This window comes from Salvia miltiorrhiza, chromosome 2 (genome assembly GCF_028751815.1).
Source record: "Salvia miltiorrhiza cultivar Shanhuang (shh) chromosome 2, IMPLAD_Smil_shh, whole genome shotgun sequence".
Classification (NCBI taxonomy): Eukaryota; Viridiplantae; Streptophyta; class Magnoliopsida; order Lamiales; family Lamiaceae; genus Salvia; species Salvia miltiorrhiza.
In genome coordinates, this window is record NC_080388.1 from 72,127,789 (window position 1) to 72,146,212 (window position 18,424).

Sequence of the window (18,424 nt, forward strand, 5' to 3'; positions counted from 1 at the left end):
CCAAGTCTATTTGTGGGAAGTATTTGTACAAAAAGTGGTCATGTCCGAAGGACCTAATTGACATAGCAAAGAAGTGGAAAGTTGGATGATATTTTAGATGATATTTTGGATGATGTTTTGGTGTTTCCTTAGATTCTGTAATGAGTTATTGAACTGTGTTTAAAAATTAATTGTGTATTGATTGTATATAACTGTGTTCTAAATAACTGTGTACGAAACAATTGTGTACTGGATATATACATTAATTTTAAAAAAATTTATTTATCAAGCATACTTAAAATGATTGTTTTCTTAAATCATTTGATAAAATCTTGTGTAAGTATGTATAAACTATACATTTCCCCAATTGTGTATTCTAACTGTGCATTCGTTACCACATATTAACTGTGAATTGTAATCTTCAATTGTGTACTCATTATAAATATTAATTTTTAGATTTTATATTGATGAAACATATTTAAATTGATTGTTTTATTAATTAAGTTAATTAGATAGTGTAAAACTTTGTATGAGATATAATTTTTGTTAATTGTGTATTCTAACTGTGTACTGAAAAACAATTCACTTTGTTCAATTGATTTAATGATTTTCACCAATGAAATAAAGAAAATAGTCTTATATAGTTGAACCAAAAAATACAATTAATCAAATTTGATAAGTATATTTATTGTTTTTTTATAACACAATGTAACTTAGTAGTAACATTGTTTTTTAACCAAAGTCAAAATACTTCTACAACATTTGTTCAAAGTTAGTGATATGTAATCAAAGCTTCTTTAGAGCACTTTATTAGATAATTGTGAACTGTAATCTTCAATTGTGTACTCGATATACATAATAATTTTTTTTTTTTACCAAACATACTTAAATTGACTGCTTGTGTAAATCGTATGATTAAATCTTGTTCAAGTATGTATGAAATCTAAATTTCTCCAATTGTGTATTCTAACTGTGTACTGGTTACACCATAGATTAACTGTGAACTGTAATTTCAATTGTGTACTCGATATACACAATAATTTTTTATTTTTTTTTAACCAAACATACTTAAATTGACTGCTTGTGTAAATCGTATGATTAAATCTTGTGCAAGTATGTGTGAAATCTAAATTTCTCCAATTGTGTATTCTAACTGTGTACTGGTTACCCCATAGATTAACTGTGAACTGTAATTTCAATTGTGTACTCGATATACACAATAATTTTTTATTTTTTTTTAACCAAACATACTTAAATTGACTGCTTGTGTAAATCGTATGATTAAATCTTGTGCAAGTATGTGTGAAATCTAAATTTCTCCAATTGTGTATTCTAACTGTGTATCATGGATTGCGCAACTGTGTATACCTACTGGATAGTCATTCTGTTCTACAAGCAATCGAAAAAAATCAGTATCACTCTTCAAGGAAACCTTTGTCTTCCTATCATTGCCCGTGCTCGTCGTGTAGTAAATCAAATAATCTGAAGTTGCATCGCTATCCACTTGCTCGTGAATCTCTTGTACTAGATTATCATAAGATAATTGACCCACGGGCATGTATACCATAACCTCATCCCCACCTATGTAATCTGATCTATCCCAATGTCCACTATGACGAATAACGACACGCCGCGAAGACATGTCTGCAAAAAAAATTGTCAATTAATAATTGTGTCCTTAATACTATAACAGTGTACTCTTAATTGTGTCGTGTTAAACACAAATTCATTTTCAGATTGTCTATTATTAATGTAGTCATATAATGTGAGAGAGTGTATCTCAAATTGAAAAATCGGCAAATCATAATGTTGGTTCAAATATTTAACTAATTGTGTCATCAAGAACTGAACTGTGTACTCATAACTGTGCTTTCAAACACTAATTGTGTTCTCAAGAACAACAATGTACTCTCATTTGTCTCTTAATTGTATACTCGAACTGTGCACTGAATATTAAAATTAATATGAAATTTAGTAAGTCAATAATTACCTAAATTATTATGTAAATTAATTTTTTTTAAAGATTATTATGAAAATTAATTAATTATTCCATTATTATTAAGGAACAACAGTGAAGTTGTGTGTTAACTGTGTACTTGAACTGTGTACTTTCAATTGTGTGTTAGTAAACACAAACAAATATATATTTAAATTGAGAAAGTATAAAATGATGATGTTTATAAGTACAAGTAACTGTGTCCTTAAGAACACAATGTGTATTTTCAACTGTGTCCTTAATAACACGCATTTATTTCAATTTATTATTCTTTAATATGGTCCTAAACATGATAAAACTTAATTTTTTTTGCTTTAAAAATAACAAATTATTAAGATCATCTAAACATACTTTCAACTGTGTCCTTTAGAAGTATGCAACTGTGTACTTAAGAACACAGTGAAAAAAATAAAAATACATGCACGAAATACACAATGAAATCGTTTATTACAGATTACAACATACCTATATCACTTCAGGGGCAAAATGACTCCGAATCGAACCAAACTTGTTTCAATTAATACATTCAAAGATAAAGATGATTTCTTTACAGATGTAGCACCATTTTTTTAACAAGATCTGAAAAATTACATTATGGACGTTTGTTAGTGTATTTCAATGTCTTCCTTGTTCATTCAATGCTCTACCAACCTAGGAGCATTTATATCTACCAAACACACAATCTTCAGATAGTTACGAAGAGAGAGAAATGGAGGATTGTGTTGAAGAGAGAGAAAGAGTGTTGAAGAGAGAGAGGGAGGAGTTGGGTGTGTTTCACGCAGAGAGAGAGAGAATGTTGAAGAGTTTTATTTCTTTCTCTTTTTTTTAAATAATTTGTGGGGCCCACTAAGGTTATATTAGACTTTTCATACATTTTTGCCTATCAAACTACCATTTTTATCTTCCTTGCTATATAAGAGGTCTACTATTTGAGAATGGCCCTTTATGAGTATTGCCACTTTTATTAATCCAAATCTTACCAATAATATCTAAATCAAGCCGATAGTTGTAAATCATGCCTATAGTACATGACTCAGCGTAAATTTTTATAGTGTGAATTCTTTATTTCTACTTTGAGATATAATATACATATAATATCATGAAATTAAAATATATTATAATAAATTAATTAAATTAGTACAGAATAAATTATAGTTAAATCAAATAAATAAAAATATAGCTCATAAATACAACCCACACAATATTAGTAGTAGGTTTTGAACTAGTGAACTTGCTTGTTATTGCATAAATACAAACAATGAGAAATTATGTAATTAAATTATATTTAAGATAGAATATGTATATATTGTCTAAATAAGAACCATCAAGATCCCGAACCTTTCGGCTCGGGAAGAGCTTTGAGGTGTTGAAAAAAGGAATAAATTTAAAGAAAAAAGTTGACTAAAAAGAGGGAAACAAATACGGAAAACAAGTTTTGTCAAAATAATGATCAAATAATCAGTTTTTACTTCTCATTAGTCTTTTTTTCTTTCTTTCTTTAAAATAAAAATAAATAAGAACTTTTGAATTCTTGTTATTTTTAACTTTTTACATTTTTTTTTTCCTTCATATTTTCGGTTTCTCTTCTTCTTTCAATCTTCTCTCTCTATAACTTCCCCGCCGTTTCTCTATCTCTGCTCTCCTCTTCTTCTTCTTCTTCTTCAAACAAAATTGTTCTCTGCAATCCCTCTTCACATATTAAGAAGCCAGCACTTATTGGTGGAAAAAGACGCGATTTTTGCGCCTATACATAAATGTTTAGAACAGCATGCATTCCGATTTTTGAAAGTTGAAGAAACACGCTCTTCAATTCAAGTATTTCTTGGAGGGGTGTCGTGTTTTGAACAGCGCATCAATGGCGGAAGGAATGTCGCAATTCGACGCTGCAGCGGCGGAGGAGGACGCGCTTCTAGGCAAGAGGCTGAACGACATGGATTTGGCCTCAAGAAAAGCAGAAGAAGCTTGTATGATAAGCCCCTTTTCTTCATTCTTAATCATTTTAGTTTTCCGATGTTTGTAATCGATCATTTTCCAAAGTTAATGTTGACCCCTGCATTGCGTATTGATTGATGATCATATTCTGTTTGCGGTTGTAATTGAATGTGAATTTCCATTGGAATAATTGAGAGACATTGTGTTGCAGCATTGAGAAGATATGCTGCGGCCGGCTGGTTGAGGAAGGCGGTGGGAGTGGTTACAGCAAGGGATTTGTCTGATCAGCCTTTGGAGGAAGAATTTCGGATTGCTTTGCGAAGTGGAATTATACTTTGCAATGCACTGAACAAGATTCAGCCAGGCGCCATTCCAAAAGTAGGGCTTATTCTTGATCTTTCACGTTCTATTTTCCCACTTGTTGTATTGTATTATTGGATGCTGCAATTTGATTGTTGGGATTGCCTCTAGGTAGTTGAGGCGCCTTCGGATAGTGTGATTGTTCCGGATGGGGCTGCTCTTTCGGCCTTCCAATATTTCGAGAATGTTAGGAACTTTCTTGATTCTGCAGAGGAAATGGGGATTCCAGTTTTTGAAGCCTCTGATCTGGAACAGGTGTGTAGTTGTTAACTTTTAAGCTAGTTTTTCACCAATAGAAAATGTGCCTATATAGATTAATATTGATGTGGTTGAACTTTTGCAATGTATGATTCTAATATCCAAACCATTAGGGAGGGAAGAGTTCAAGAATTGTGAACTGTGTGCTGGCTTTGAAGTCTTACTATGAGTGGAAGGAAGGAGGTGGGAAAGGAGTGTGGAAATACAGTGGAAATTGGAAGCCTCATTCAGCATCCAAGCAGTTTGTCAGGAAGAATTCTGATCCGTTTGTGAACTCTCTCTCGAGGAACTCATCCATTGTTGAGCAGAACGGGCAGGACTTTAATGAAATGGTTTGTATGGTTACTCCTCGTGTGCTGTTTTTTATGGCGAAGAAAAAATCTCATGCTTCCATTTTCAGGGTACTTCTGATGCCTTGCACTTCTATGTTCGTGAGCTTCTTTCTGATAAGAAGCAAGAAGATATCCCTCTGGTAAGTGATTTTGGAGTCGAGCCAAGCTGCTGCTGGAAACTTTTTCGTCTATCAACATAACATAATGGTTTCATCACTCATGCAAAATGTATTGCCGTCCATTGTTTCAATGGAAATAAAGAAACTAAATTATAAAAACTGCAGAAGGTTACAGTCATCAGCATTTGAGAAACTCAATGAGTTCGTTTTGCAGATCGTTGGGAGTATGCTAAGCAAAGTTATGGAAGAATTTGAGCAGCGGTTAGCAAGACAGAATGAGCAGGTGGGACTGATGATTGTTCATCTAGATTCACAATGCTTATGCATATGCAATAGAGTAACTCTTAACTTAGTTAAAATGATTTCCAGAAAAAAGAGGAAATAAGTTCTAAGTGCTGTTTTGCATTTGTTGGTACAATAGGCGGGAACAAGTTCGAGATCTGATGTGAATGTCCCAAGTTCCAACGAGCATCAAGTTGTCGAGGTCTGAAGTCTGATGGATAGTTGCATCTTAATTATTTTTTACTTATCTTAAACTCATTGCAGTGTTTTGGTACAACAGGTTGGAGCAAGTCCAAGATACATAGATGTTCCAAGTTCCTGCGCGAGTTCTGAGGTAAAGGTCTAATTAGATGCTGCATCTTAGTGATTTGTGAATTACAAACCTCAAAATACATGGGCTGGGTTTTCTTGGTTTTATGCAAGACTTCAAACATTATGGAAGATAAGAGTTGGTCCAAGAATGATTCCCGCGATGGCAATCCAAAACGACATGTTTCCAAGCGCCGAGTCTTGGTCGAATGCCATCAAAGAAGCATAGAGGTCCTTGAAATGAAAGATTGACTATCGTAAATAATTCCCATTCTCCAATTTAGACTCTTTTAAGAACATATACTTAATTTTGTAGGAACTCAAAAGTACACTTCACTCGACGAAGGAAGACCTGCATTTGCTACACATGAAGTATCAAGAAGAAATCCAATATCTAGGTACCAAATTTATTATCTGCTACACCATACCCTGCATTGGAGCAAACAAAAAACAAGAAGTTAATTTCGTTTGATGATAGGTAAGCACTTGAAGGGTCTTGCTAGTGCGGCTTCTCGATACCAGAAGGTTCTTGAGGAGAATCGCAAACTTTACAATCAAGTGCAGGACCTCAAAGGTAAATTTCTATTGGTTTGAATACCATTGGAAGAGTGTCCAGGTGTGGTGATGCTGGGATTTTGACAGGAAATATAAGGGTATATTGCCGAATACGACCTTTTTTTCCCGGACAGCCAGCTGGTTTGAGCACTGCAGAAGCTCTGGATGGGCAGACTATCTCAATAATCACTCCTGCAAAAAATGGCAAGGGGAAGAAGTTGTTCACTTTTAACAAGGTTTTCGGTCCGTCTGCCAGCCAAGGTGATTGAACTTCCTTTTCTTATATTTGATTCATAAATGTCTTACAAGTACTAATGTTTCTTGTTTCTGCAGAAGAAGTATTTTCAGATACACAGCCGCTGATTCGTTCTGTGCTTGACGGGTATAATGTTTGTATATTTGCTTATGGCCAAACTGGTTCAGGAAAAACATATACTATGGTAAGAGATTATTATTCTGTTACTTTGGATCCTTTAGAATTTGATACTATCTAATTCAGCTTTTCCTTTAAACTGCAGACTGGACCTACGGAACTTACACCCGAAAACTTAGGTGTAAATTACCGAGCTCTGAGTGATTTATTTTTGATCTCGCAGCAGAGAAAAGACAGCATGTCATATGATGTCTCTGTCCAGATGATAGAAATCTACAACGAGCAAGTTAGAGATCTCCTCGTCTCTGACGGTGTCAATGAAAAATATCCTTGAAGAAGAAAGTGTCAATGAAAAATATTTCTTTGTTATGTTTTTTTGCATCTTTCATAAGCTCATGTTTTCTCCCTTTAACTCGTTAGTACATTAGAAATTCACAACAACTCCCAGAACGGTTTCAACGTACCAAATGCAAATATTGTGCCTGTTTCATCGACATCTGATGTCATCAACCTGATGAACATTGGGCTTAAAAATCGCGCAGTTGGTTCCACTTCAATGAATGACCGAAGTAGTCGTTCTCACAGGCACATTCTCTTACTCTCTTTTCTTGATTTTGTTTCCATTATTATAATGTGTTAAACTGACCATGAATTCATGCATGCGCCTGCAGTTGCGTGACTGTGCATGTTCAAGGAAGAAATCTGACATCTGGCTCGGTTACTTGCGGTTGTATGCATCTGGTCGACCTGGCAGGAAGCGAACGAGCTGATAAACCAGATGCAGATGGTGAGAGGTTGAAGGAGGCTCAACATATTAACCGCTCTCTATCTGCTTTAGGTGATGTGATAGCCTCTCTTGCCCAAAAGCAATCGCACGTCCCTTACAGAAACAGTAAGCTCACACAGTTGCTTCAAGATTCACTAGGTAAGATTCAGGTAGCATTCATGGCCGGTCTACATTGTTACTCTCTCGTAGCACTTACTAATATCTGAATCCTTCATGTTTTTGTAGGGGTTCAGGCAAAGACTCTAATGTTCATTCACATCAGCCCGGAGCCCGATGCTCTCGGAGAAACAGTGAACACGTTGAAGTTTGCTGAACGTGTGTCTACTGTCGAGCCTGGTTCTGCTCGAGCAAACAAAGAGAGTCCAGATGTCAGAGAACTAAAAGAACAGGTTTGGCACCTTTTCTTTTCTACTTGTGATTTGCTTTGATCACGTACATGCCTTAATCCATCATCGATATCCAACTGCATGCAGATAGCTAGTCTTAAAGCAGCCTTACTACGGAAAGAGAGAGGAGAAGATGGAGCCACAAATGGATCTTTTACGTCTTCTCCAGCGCCATCATGGCAAAGTATAGGAGATGTTAGTAAGGCAGAGGTAGGAGACTTAAAACCATTAAACGATCTTGGCAACTTTCCGAGCAGTTGTCTTACGTTTCTGCATTGTGCACTGCAGGGACAGACCGAGTCCTCAACAGTATCAAGAATGCAAAGCTTTGATGCTGATGACTTTATGGCTTCTCCAATCAGTGTGGTGTCAATGGAAGAGGGAAAAAGCGTCTCTGGTGATTGGGTCGATAAGGTTATGGTGAAGAGCCAATTAGGTGAAGATGGCAGTCAGTCACCAGAAATATCATATCAGAAGAGCAGACGCGATACTTCCAAGGTATACCCGGAACAGTCTTTAAGCAAAATTGCAGCTCTTAGACGAGACAACAGTTTGGGTAGGAATCAATGTGAGGTTGCAGCTGCCACCGATGATTTAGAATACGCAGAAGTTGAAGTTAGTGATGAATCAGATTACCAATGCCAAACAAATGGTGCTGAGAAAAATGGAGGGGGAGGAGGAACAAAAGCCAAAAAACCTACTCAAAATCAAAGGCAGATGAAAAGCCCAGAAATAAGGTAAATGTGGATGCTGATCAACTTTGTTTGGATAATATAATGATGCTCAACTTCATGATACAACATAGTAGCCACATAGGAAGTTGATATCAAAGCATGATGGATGCTTATGGCTTTACTCTTCGATCATAATTTATCCTTGACGCGTTCATACTCATTCATTTCATGCTTGCAACTTGTCTCTCACCATTAGGAGCCTGATTCCTCAACCCCCAACGAGGAAAGTCGCGAATGGACCTAATTCACCATCGAAGAAACATGGAAAGAAACCAGCTACGGTTGATGGGAAACGAAAGCCAGCCTCCACCGGTGGGAAGTGAGAGCCTAATGTCTTGCACAGGGTTTATGAATCTGTCTTCTTTCTCTTTAGATATGCATTCATTGATTGGAATGTGTTCATAGAAATGGCAATGGCAGTGGTGATTTTTAGGTCTTTTATTTTTTATTTGTTTTAAATCCACTGATGAGTGTTGGTGTTATATAGTACAAGGTTTTGATTTTTTTTTCTTTTTAGTATTTTTTTCCTTCTCCTTTTTGTAATTGTAATTCTTTCACTGTACAAGAAGAGAGAAACATGGCATATTGAAAGAAGTTTATACTGTACTTATTTGCAGTGCTGTTATTCATTTATTACATTTTATTCAATCTTATGACAAAACTAAGAAGAAGAAACATAGAGATTGGTTTCCCTTCAATCTTGATGTTATTTGACTCAATGCTGAAGAAAATAAATAAGTTTAATAATTTAATTGATCACTTGCAAGATATAGGCTTTATAATTAAGGGTATGCATGTAAAATTATACTCCTCTTCGACATGTGTAATTTTGTATCATATGATACAAAAAAAAACACACACACACAGATTGACTAAAAGGAAAAGCGAAGAGTTGGAATAAATTATTGAAAAGATTTGGAATGGTTTCTAAGCGAAAAGGGAGGGGTACTTTAAAAAAATACTTTTTTTAATGGTCAGAGGCATTAAATATTTAATAAAATGGATTAGCACATTTTTTAGTAAATTTGCTTATGAAATGGATCTGTCTCATTCTTATACATAGATTCAATTTTACATAAGGTCTCGGCTTCTACAAAAAACATATTTATATTTTTCGGATTGCTTTCTCCTTTTGAGGGTATTATTATTATTATTATTATTTAAGGGTATTGGAAGTATTGCTTTTTATCCGATATTTTAAAATTTTGTGTTGTAATTATGTATATATATATTTTTTCTAATAAGATGTGCTACTCTGTTTTCGTGGGCTTCATCAATGTTTTATTCGTTATTTTCTCAACTACTTTTTCAATGCCACTGTTATTAAAGTATTTCCTTTTAAGAAATAAAAATAGAAAAGCTATTAAACGCCTTTTGTAAATCAATTGGGATCCCGGTCGTTGCCCCAAACGCGCACCTCTCTCTCTCTCTCTCTCTGCATCTTATCTCTCTCTAGATTGTTATTCCAATCAAATTAGTACGTATAAACCAGAGTGAAAACTCCTTGATTTCTCTCGCGGGGATTACAGCACCCCATCTCCGTCGATCTACTTCAGTTTACCTTCTCAGCCTCTGCACTGTAAGCTTTTCAATTTTTTTTTTTTTTGAAATGATGCTCTTTTTTCAGTTCTGTGAAATTCTCAAGCTGCATTTCTGTTTAGTGCTGGTAAATGTCTGTGAAAGCAGAAAATCTATGCAATTTTGGGCCACATGTACGCTAGCTGCTTATTTTTTCTGTAAATTTATCGCATTTTCGGGGTTTTAAAAAAAAAATCAATTTCAGTAATGTGCAATGTGCATCTATTTTGGCTACCGGAGCTAATTACGCAGCTAATTGCGCATTGCAATAGACGTCGTTTACCTTTCTTAATTTTATGTTAGACATTGCTGTTTTCTTCTTCTTCTTCTTCTTTTTTTTTTTTTTTTTTGAGGCGACGATATTGTTGTTTTCTAGTGAAAATATTTTTTGAAAGTATTTATGTGTGATTTAGAACTCTCTCTCTCACGCTGCTCATGATAGGGTTCAGACGTGGTCATTATTTTCTAGTTGCAGATTACGTGGATAAAATTGGGTTTCTGTTCAATCAATGTCTTAAACTGTATGTTGTCTCAAAAAAAAAAAAAATTGTCTTCAACTGTATGTGAATGAAGTGGAGAATGTCCTCTTATTTAGGCTGAGGTTGGGGGATCGAGGCTTGAATAATGACAACTGCCAATGTGCTGAAAGCCTGATACAGAGATTGCCAGAGTGAGGCATATAGAGGTATATACCAAAATGAGGCACAAACAACAGCTGGTTCCACTTGGGACTTTGATTGGTCGTGAGCTGAGAAATGAGAAGTTGGAGAATCCCACAGTGAAGTATGGGCAGGCTGCTCTGGCTAAGAAAGGAGAGGACTATTTTCTCATTAAACTTGATTGTCAAAGAGTTCCAGGAGATACATCAACTTCTTTTTCAGTATTTGCAGTATGTGTTAACTTCAGTTTTCTGAAATTGATATCTGGTTTATAGGTTTGACGTTGACGTATTCTCTGAATTTCTATTTCTTTCGTAGATTTTTGATGGGCATAATGGTATATCAGCTGCTATTTTCACCAAAGAGAATTTACTGAACAATGTATTAAGTGCTATTCCCCCAGCACTTGGAAGGGAAGAGTGGCTTCAAGCCCTTCCTAGGGCATTAGTGGCAGGCTTTGTGAAAACTGACATAGAGTTTCAGCAGCGAGGCACGTATAAATCATGGTTTTGGAATTGTTTTTACTGTGACAGTCCCTTTACTTTTTTTAATCTGTCTTATGGGATTGCTACAACTGGCAGGTGAGACATCTGGAACTACCGTTACATTTGTTGTTATTGATGGTTGGACTGTGACTGTTGCATCTGTTGGAGATTCTCGGTGTATATTGGACACCCAAGGAGGGGTTGTATCTCTTTTGACGGTTGACCATCGGCTGGAAGAGAATGTTGAGGAGCGGGAGCGTATAACTGCAAGTGGGGCTGCAGTAGCAAGGCTCAATGTTTTTGGAGGAAATGAAGTAATTTGCTTAGTCCCATCTTAGTTTTTTCCTCTTAAATTTAAATTGTAAAAATATATTTGTGAGGGATTCATTCTCTTGATCTGGGATGATTTTATGGTTGGGTATAGGTTGGTCCATTACGTTGCTGGCCTGGCGGATTATGTCTTTCAAGGTCAATTGGTGACACAGATGTTGGGGAGTTTATTATCCCAATTCCTCATGTTAAGCAAGTCAAGGTTCTTATACTGGCATCCTTAATTATGATTAGAAGTCCTACCTCTATTGTCCCAAGATGATTTATTTCTTAACTCTTCTTTGGCTATCAGCTTTCAAATGCTGGGGGAAGACTTATAATTGCCTCTGATGGAATATGGGATGCTTTGTCTTCTGATATTGCTGCTCAGTCTTGTCGGGGTTTACCTGCAGAGCTTGCTGCAAAGTTGGTTGTTAAGGTATTTTGTCATTTTGTAAACCAAATATTTGCAAATTGGTGTCTCTTAGAGTACTAGTGTAAATTTTTATTTCATTGCATTTTATAATTGCAGGAAGCCCTCAGGTCAAGAGGTTTGAAGGATGATACAACATGCTTGGTTGTTGATATTATTCCTTTTGACCCTCCTTTTTTGGCCCCAACGCCTAGAAAAAAGCATAATTTGCTTTATTCACTTATATTTGGGAAAATTTCTCAAAATTCTAACAAAGGAGCTAATAAGCTATCTGCAGTTGGAGTTGTTGAGGAATTATTTGAGGAGGGTTCTGCAATGCTTGCTGAGAGGTACTTTTAGGTTTATATTCAATTCTTAACAAGTTTAGATCTTCTTAGCTGAAAGCAGGTGTTTACCATTATTCTAATGGAGTTCTACTTCCTTATTTGTGTGTTTGGATTCAAATAACATGAAAGGTCCAAAATATCTGACTAAACTGGAAGACAGTTCTTTGATGGTGTTTTCCATACTACAGCCTGTGGACTTTCATCGGAATGAATTCTCCCCAAAATTTGTAGTGTATATACCCATTCCCCCAAAATTTGGACCTAGTTTGTTTAAACATAAGGTTTTAGGTAAAAGTTGAATAACTAAAGGTAGTTTTGAGAGTGGTTTCATAATTTCCTTTGACAGTAGTAGTGGAGAGATAGTGAAGTTATGAATCTTTTGACATATGACATGTATTATTTGTATTTTTGGCTACCCAATTTGGAACGTTTGCTGTAGTAATTATAGTCGAGATCAACCTAAACTTAGGAGGCTTGTCTGGTTAACTTCTGTATCATCTTTGAAAAATCTTTACCTCTGGTTTTGGAGGTGATTCTTGGAAGTAGCTTTTAGTGCAATATAGATTCATAGAATCTCCGATATTGTTTTGTGCCAATATAGTGATACACATACATATGCTGATATGCTGAAGATTTACTCTTCCAAGTTATACCTAGTCTTCGAACCCCCACTAATAGATGCCAGACATTTATGTGGCACAGACAGTTAGAGGTAGAGATTCTCTTAGGAACACAGAATAGTACACCTTCAGCTTATGTATGCATATCACTATATATGCAGTTTGGCACATAACAATGTCGTGTACTGTGATTACAGCTGTCATTATTCATTTCCATGGCACATGTATATTTCTCCTGTCTGCCTCACATCATAGGCTAGTGTAGTGAAACATAAAGCTTTAAACAGCGAACTCTTGATGCCTCCTTCAAACAAGAGTCCTTAAACTCTAACGAACTACATGCAGGCTGGGCAAGGACTTCCCTCTGGAGTCGAATTCTGGGCTCTTTAGATGTGCGATCTGCCAGATTGATCAGCTCCCCGGTGAGGGCTTATCCGTTAACTCGGGCCCATTTTTCACTCCTGGATCCAAGCCTTGGGAAGGTCCTTTTCTCTGTGTAAGTTGCCGCAGGAAGAAAGACGCCATGGAAGGGAAGAGGCCTATGACGCCTGCAGTCACTGCATAAATCTGGTAACCTAGCAAATTATTGGTAAATATCTTTCTGTGATACTATGAGCGTGCTTCATTTTGCCTCTGCGAGGATCATTATATGTGTGTGTGTGTGTGTAGTGGTTTATAGGGAGCACTCTTTTTTTGCTGTGGTTCCTATCTGTGTCTGAGCTCGGCCATCTCACCGATGCTCGATCCTAACAGACACAGTAATTCATGAGTATGTAATCTGACAACTAACGGTTTGCGTATGGAGAAATGATGTTTGCAAACGGAAATTATTCATTGGATGTGTTTGATGTCTCTCGTCTACGGTAATTTTCAATGTTTTATGTATTTTTACTGACAGGTATGAACTCATCTTTCTCCTGTAGAATAACTGCTATAAAATGCAAGCTGTCTAAATTAGCATATACTAGTTTTATGTGAATATGGGGTGATTTCAAGTTTCATTACATGACATAATTTGGAAATTACTTCTATTTGTGTTTGTTTTTGTTCTTGTAACATCTCAAAACTCAAATATCGATCAAAATATTGAAGTGATGAACTTAAAACTTCATACTAATATGTTCGTTTACTGTTTGATTATTCATGTGTAAAATCTTCTCATTGTTCTGAGTTATTTGATGGATTTGAAATCTTGATTCAGATTTTACTATTAACGGCATTATACTGTAAACATTGCTGAATGAGTCAAGCTATTCGGATTTTCATTGCTAAAAATTTATTCGAGCTTATTTAGTTAAACCCTTTAATTCGTGAATGAATTCCTCGGAAAGAAAAACCAACTCGTGAATGAATTTGTGTATGCTGAAAAAATTTAAATTTGTATTATTTACTACATTTTTATACATCAATTAATGGGAAGTATTACTATTAATTTAAAAAATATCTCAATATGAAAATGAGAAAACCAGTTGAATAAATTGTGTTTATCCAATACTACTTGGATCCAAACACAACAAATACCAACAAAAATATAAATATATCACTGCTACAGACTACAGTGCTACTAAATATGAGCTTGGATCTAAATTATCAAATTATTAGTGTTATTTGATAAATATTCACTCATTAGACAGTCCTAACTCCTAACGCAATTTTTTTTTTCTTTCTAAAATGATGGATAATATTTCAGTTGGGTTAGCTCTCAATAAATTGAAAGATGACATCATTGATTCTCAAAGTGAGGAAAAAGACATTAAACTAGAATTAAGACGCGACTGCGTGAGTGGAATTTGGCTCAGATTTTCAAACACAAATTTCCCCACGAAACTCCAATTATCCAAATTAAGTAGGCTTTTGGTTTATATAGGGCTGTGTAATTTGTAGGGTTTTAACACCAGCTAGACTTGTCAAACATGAGTTATATCTAATCTAATCACCACAAGCTACAAATTTATGTAAAACTTATGCAACAACTCTGAAATAAATCGAAATATTATGAGTAAAGAGAAATGTATTCAAGAGAAGTAAAGGCAATATACATTGCCAGATATTACAAGACATGTCTCGACCTGTGCACGTACAGTTGGAATCAGTTTCGCTCATTGTTTTAAGGTTCTTCATCGCCCTACATGCTGAAAGTTGTGTTCATGCACTTAGCTACTGGACTTCCCTAAAATAATCCTTCACCTTTAATCAAATAAGAGAAATGGGTTACAAAATCCAAAAAAGTTGAAGAAATTTGATCGCGAGTGAACAAGTATATAAGAAAACTTACGTAGCTCATCCAAGGAAATATTGCTCATACTTTCCCCTGCCTTTATAAGCCGAACCCTTCCTGCAGTCATATGTTCAAAAACAATTCATTAAGTAGTAGTAGACCTATTCACAACGCTTCATATTTTCCAACTAAATGAACACTAGTTTTGTACAAATGAGCTTTTACTCAACTTCAAGATTTGCTACGACTATGAATCTATATTAGTTATATAGGAACTTAAATCACATGAACTAAAATGCAACATGTTCTTATCTAAGAGCAGATACAGTTTACAACAAAATAAGTTAATCGCTCTTGGAAAATGTTATGACTGATGAAGTTTGTCTAACAAATTCTAGATTCAACTGCTTCTATGGAATGGAAATGATGGTCTAGATTGATGAGAAAACTCTATGTAGCCCCTTCTTTTTGGAAACGAGTTAGTCTTAGAACAAACCAAATTCACATAGCTTTCAAATAAGTCCACACAAGTCAACAAAGGTATTACAGAATTACCATCCTTCATTATTTGTGAATAAACACACAAGTCTAAGAGAGCAGAAATAAACATAGAAATTGCAAAAAATTATGTTCTGCAGGCATCACACATAGCTTGATAGTTCAACCAATGGCAAATGTATCCAAATGCATAAGGTTTATTTCTAATTGTAGATAGAATTTTTTTTTTGAGGACCAACAAAGAAAAGATAGTGATGCACCCAACATATGATATGAAAGGACATAACTACTAGATTTCACATCAAGGTTTCAGGTACAAAATTACCATGCTGCAGACTTCAAAAATTCATTTCATCCACTAAAAAATATCAACTACCTTCAGAAAGTGGAGGGAGCACTGGAGCACAAATATGCCTAAAGTAAACATTAAACACACCTTAAACAGCTTGACAATCCAGGACAGCTACAAGTGCACGATTTGTGTAAAAGGGCAGGAACATAAGGGAAGAAACATAGCCATTAAGAAAAAATTGTGGCAGATACATCAATTGTAAGTAATCAGTGAGAGCTTAGATTAACATTTTATTGATATTAGTGTGAAAGATAAGTGGCTCAGTAAAGAAAAAGACCTGCCAACAGTCCAAGTTAGTAAGCAATAGAGATTCAAATTCACATACCATCACGGCGCACACAAATTTCTGGTATGCTTTTTATGTCTCCGTTGATGCTGTCATTGTAGACTCTTATTTCAATATCACCCTCAACGTAAACTGAAGAACTGGAAATGAGCTCCACTTATTAGATGGTACTCCAAGAAAAAGGTGGAATCCAAAAAAGAAAAAAATCCTACTTTTTCGCAATTTGTTGCACTGCATAGGCTGCAAGCATAGTGTTATGAACTGCAATACGATGCCACTGAGCTGGTTTTGGCAAGTCCTGAGAACCTATGGTCCGCTGATCAAACATACCTCCAGTTCCTACAGTGAACGTGGTTACAGTTCTACCATTCCTCAAGATCTTTTGAATGGGGGCTTGACCAACTTTTCCACATATAATAGCCTGGCCAAAACAGGAAAGGTGAAAAATGAAGTATGAATAGATGTCCTAGTGATTAGTGAATAACCAAATCTTCATACAAAATATTTAATAAAACAAGCAAACAAACCACACAATTGACCAAGTTCCTGTTCAAGATCAGAGATTCCTCCAAACTTGTTACTTCTTTCTCAATTACTTATGCAGATTTCTAATAAAGCTCCTCATTAGGAAGTATCCCATCGCAAAATATGTCACTATCCCTACAGCCCTCACAACTCGAACTAACTCACCTGATACAGGATCACATATAAACCATATCAAATGAACAATGCAAGACTCAAACAATAGGAAGCCAAACCCTAGGAAATAAGAGTAGTCTCAATTTGACCAAAAAGGTATCTCAACAGCTAAAGATGATAAAGTTACTAATGATACAGCTATCCATCAGATGAAGCTTTCCACAGAGGTGATCATTCAATAAAATCACAAGCATACCCGGTGCACGCCGCGGAAATTCCAGCCTTTCCTGGGATCAACGCCCTGGAGCTGTAACTCCGGCCTCTCGGTGAGAAAATCATCATCCTCAATTTCCGGGGCGTCTGGGCCCTCTTTGTCAGGGGTATTCCCCGAATCGAATGGCTCAGTCGAGAAGAAAACCTTCGAGCTCCTCTGCAGACACGCCGCTGTTTTCCAATCCCAAAAGAAATATCTTTCAATTCCAAAATTTGGTTATAAGGCAACAAAATCAGAGGCTATTTCGAGTTATTATACCATAAAATCATTGAAAAACCGTCAATGGTGAAAATGAAAACCTAAACACACACAGTAAACAACAAATTTAAGTGTTGTAAACCCAAAAACGAAGAAGAAATGCAGAAGTAGAAATTACCAGTGGAGAAATCAGGAAGTCGGAGAAGATTACGGAATTTAGGGGCGAGTGAATTCATGGGAGTTGAGAGAGAGAGAGAGAGTTGAGAAGGGTTTAAGAGGTAACGAAATGAAGGCGCATCGCAAGGGTTTATGAACGATATTCAAATTAGAAACAATGTCATAATTTTCAAATTTTTTAATTTGGATCTAATTCCAAAAAATTCATAATTTATTTATTAATTGATGAAGAAATAGGGTTAGTTAAAAATCAAAATTTGAGTATAATTTGGTAATTCCTATACAAGTTACTATATAACAAATCATGTATTTATAGGCAAAGCCCATGGCAATGAGATCAAATAAGCTCTTAAAATATTTTTAGGTTTAAATCAACCTTTAATGTTAGTAATTGTTGACAATTAGTGTTATTCCAAAATTTCTTTTATTTTAATTTTTGAAGTATTTATAGTGAGAACTGGCTATAGTTTTTTTTATTAGTTTATGTATACTAATACTTTCTTTGATTCCTCTATATTTTGTTATACGAAAAATTCAAACTTAATTATTTTATTATTATGGTTAATTGTAATTTACGTCGTTAACTTTCAAAGTTTTCTAAAAAAATGTATCAAAATTCCGATTTCACTTTAAAAAACCTCCAAATTTAGAAAAATTTGGTATTAATGATATTTCCGATACACAAATTGAGTACATTTAAAGGTTTTTTTATATATATATTTCTAAGTCTCTCCGTCTCTTTCACTTTTTTCATTTTCTTTGTTGATATATCTCCGTCATTTATAATAGTTAAGCATAATAATAATAAAAAATTGAACTGATCACACAAGACCTAGGAAACTTTTGAATTATTTCCCAATAAACACTAAATAAACTTTATACCCTTCCTTATAACCAATATCTACAATAAGTTGCAATTGATTATATAAGGTAAGATATAAAAGTAATTACTAGTATTTATCTACAAACG

At 35.2% G+C, this 18,424-nt stretch overlaps 4 protein-coding genes across 9 annotated transcripts in view; 2 read left to right on the forward strand and 2 right to left on the reverse strand.

Annotated features, from left to right (window-relative positions):
• LOC131008955 (uncharacterized) overlaps positions 1–18,424 on the reverse strand; it is a 984,029-nt gene that overhangs the window by 762,202 nt on the left and 203,403 nt on the right. The window lies entirely within an intron of this gene.
• LOC131008912 (kinesin-like protein KIN-14I) lies at positions 3,465–9,014 on the forward strand. The gene is made up of 20 exons (XM_057936024.1): positions 3,465–3,939; positions 4,119–4,285; positions 4,379–4,522; positions 4,639–4,857; positions 4,926–4,997; positions 5,191–5,259; positions 5,398–5,460; positions 5,539–5,592; positions 5,682–5,798; positions 5,884–5,965; positions 6,046–6,141; positions 6,210–6,383; positions 6,456–6,562; positions 6,641–6,819; positions 6,919–7,080; positions 7,167–7,420; positions 7,508–7,671; positions 7,756–7,878; positions 7,957–8,405; positions 8,599–9,014. The coding sequence occupies exons 1-20, from the start codon at positions 3,831–3,833 to the stop codon at positions 8,723–8,725; spliced, it is 2,931 nt and encodes a 976-aa protein (XP_057792007.1). The 5' UTR covers positions 3,465–3,830; the 3' UTR covers positions 8,726–9,014.
• Positions 9,671–13,651, forward strand: LOC131008963 (probable protein phosphatase 2C 5). Of its 4 annotated transcripts, none has more exons than XM_057936109.1 (8): positions 9,671–9,981; positions 10,576–10,869; positions 10,958–11,129; positions 11,221–11,438; positions 11,549–11,656; positions 11,747–11,872; positions 11,966–12,195; positions 13,158–13,651. In XM_057936109.1, exons 2-8 carry the CDS (start codon positions 10,678–10,680, stop codon positions 13,375–13,377), a joined length of 1,266 nt encoding a protein of 421 aa, XP_057792092.1. In that variant the 5' UTR covers positions 9,671–9,981; positions 10,576–10,677; the 3' UTR covers positions 13,378–13,651. The 4 variants fall into 4 exon arrangements, with proteins under 4 accessions (XP_057792092.1, XP_057792095.1, XP_057792096.1 ...); XM_057936112.1 differs by having other exon boundaries at positions 9,761–9,981; positions 10,456–10,869; XM_057936113.1 differs by having other exon boundaries at positions 9,775–9,981; positions 10,450–10,869.
• On the reverse strand, positions 14,789–17,593 carry LOC131009027 (single-stranded DNA-binding protein, mitochondrial). 2 transcript variants are annotated; one of them, XM_057936220.1, is made up of 6 exons: positions 17,456–17,593; positions 17,062–17,249; positions 16,379–16,587; positions 16,206–16,306; positions 15,088–15,147; positions 14,789–14,999 (listed from the first exon to the last, which is right to left on the reverse strand). In XM_057936220.1, exons 1-6 carry the CDS (start codon positions 17,511–17,513, stop codon positions 14,983–14,985), a joined length of 633 nt encoding a protein of 210 aa, XP_057792203.1. In that variant the 5' UTR covers positions 17,514–17,593; the 3' UTR covers positions 14,789–14,982. The 2 variants fall into 2 exon arrangements, with proteins under 2 accessions (XP_057792203.1, XP_057792202.1); XM_057936219.1 differs by having other exon boundaries at positions 14,789–15,147.

Excerpts from the sequence above, each read along its gene's own strand:
- LOC131008912 (XM_057936024.1), top strand. The coding sequence starts at position 3,831 with ATGGCGGAAGGAATGTCGCAATTCGACGCTGCAGCGGCGGAGGAGGAC. Across the intron at positions 7,081-7,166 it reads CGAAGTAGTCGTTCTCACAG|TTGCGTGACTGTGCATGTTC; the intron begins GCACATTCTCTT and ends ATGCGCCTGCAG. Across the intron at positions 8,406-8,598 it reads ATGAAAAGCCCAGAAATAAG|GAGCCTGATTCCTCAACCCC; the intron begins GTAAATGTGGAT and ends TCTCACCATTAG.
- LOC131008963 (XM_057936109.1), top strand. The coding sequence starts at position 10,678 with ATGAGGCACAAACAACAGCTGGTTCCACTTGGGACTTTGATTGGTCGT. Across the intron at positions 11,873-11,965 it reads CTGCAAAGTTGGTTGTTAAG|GAAGCCCTCAGGTCAAGAGG; the intron begins GTATTTTGTCAT and ends TTATAATTGCAG. Across the intron at positions 12,196-13,157 it reads TCTGCAATGCTTGCTGAGAG|GCTGGGCAAGGACTTCCCTC; the intron begins GTACTTTTAGGT and ends AACTACATGCAG.
- LOC131009027 (XM_057936219.1), bottom strand. The coding sequence starts at position 17,513 with ATGAATTCACTCGCCCCTAAATTCCGTAATCTTCTCCGACTTCCTGAT. Across the intron at positions 17,250-17,455 it reads ACTTCCTGATTTCTCCACTG|CGGCGTGTCTGCAGAGGAGC; the intron begins GTAATTTCTACT and ends ATTGGAAAACAG. Across the intron at positions 16,588-17,061 it reads ATTTCCGCGGCGTGCACCGG|GCTATTATATGTGGAAAAGT; the intron begins GTATGCTTGTGA and ends TGTTTTGGCCAG.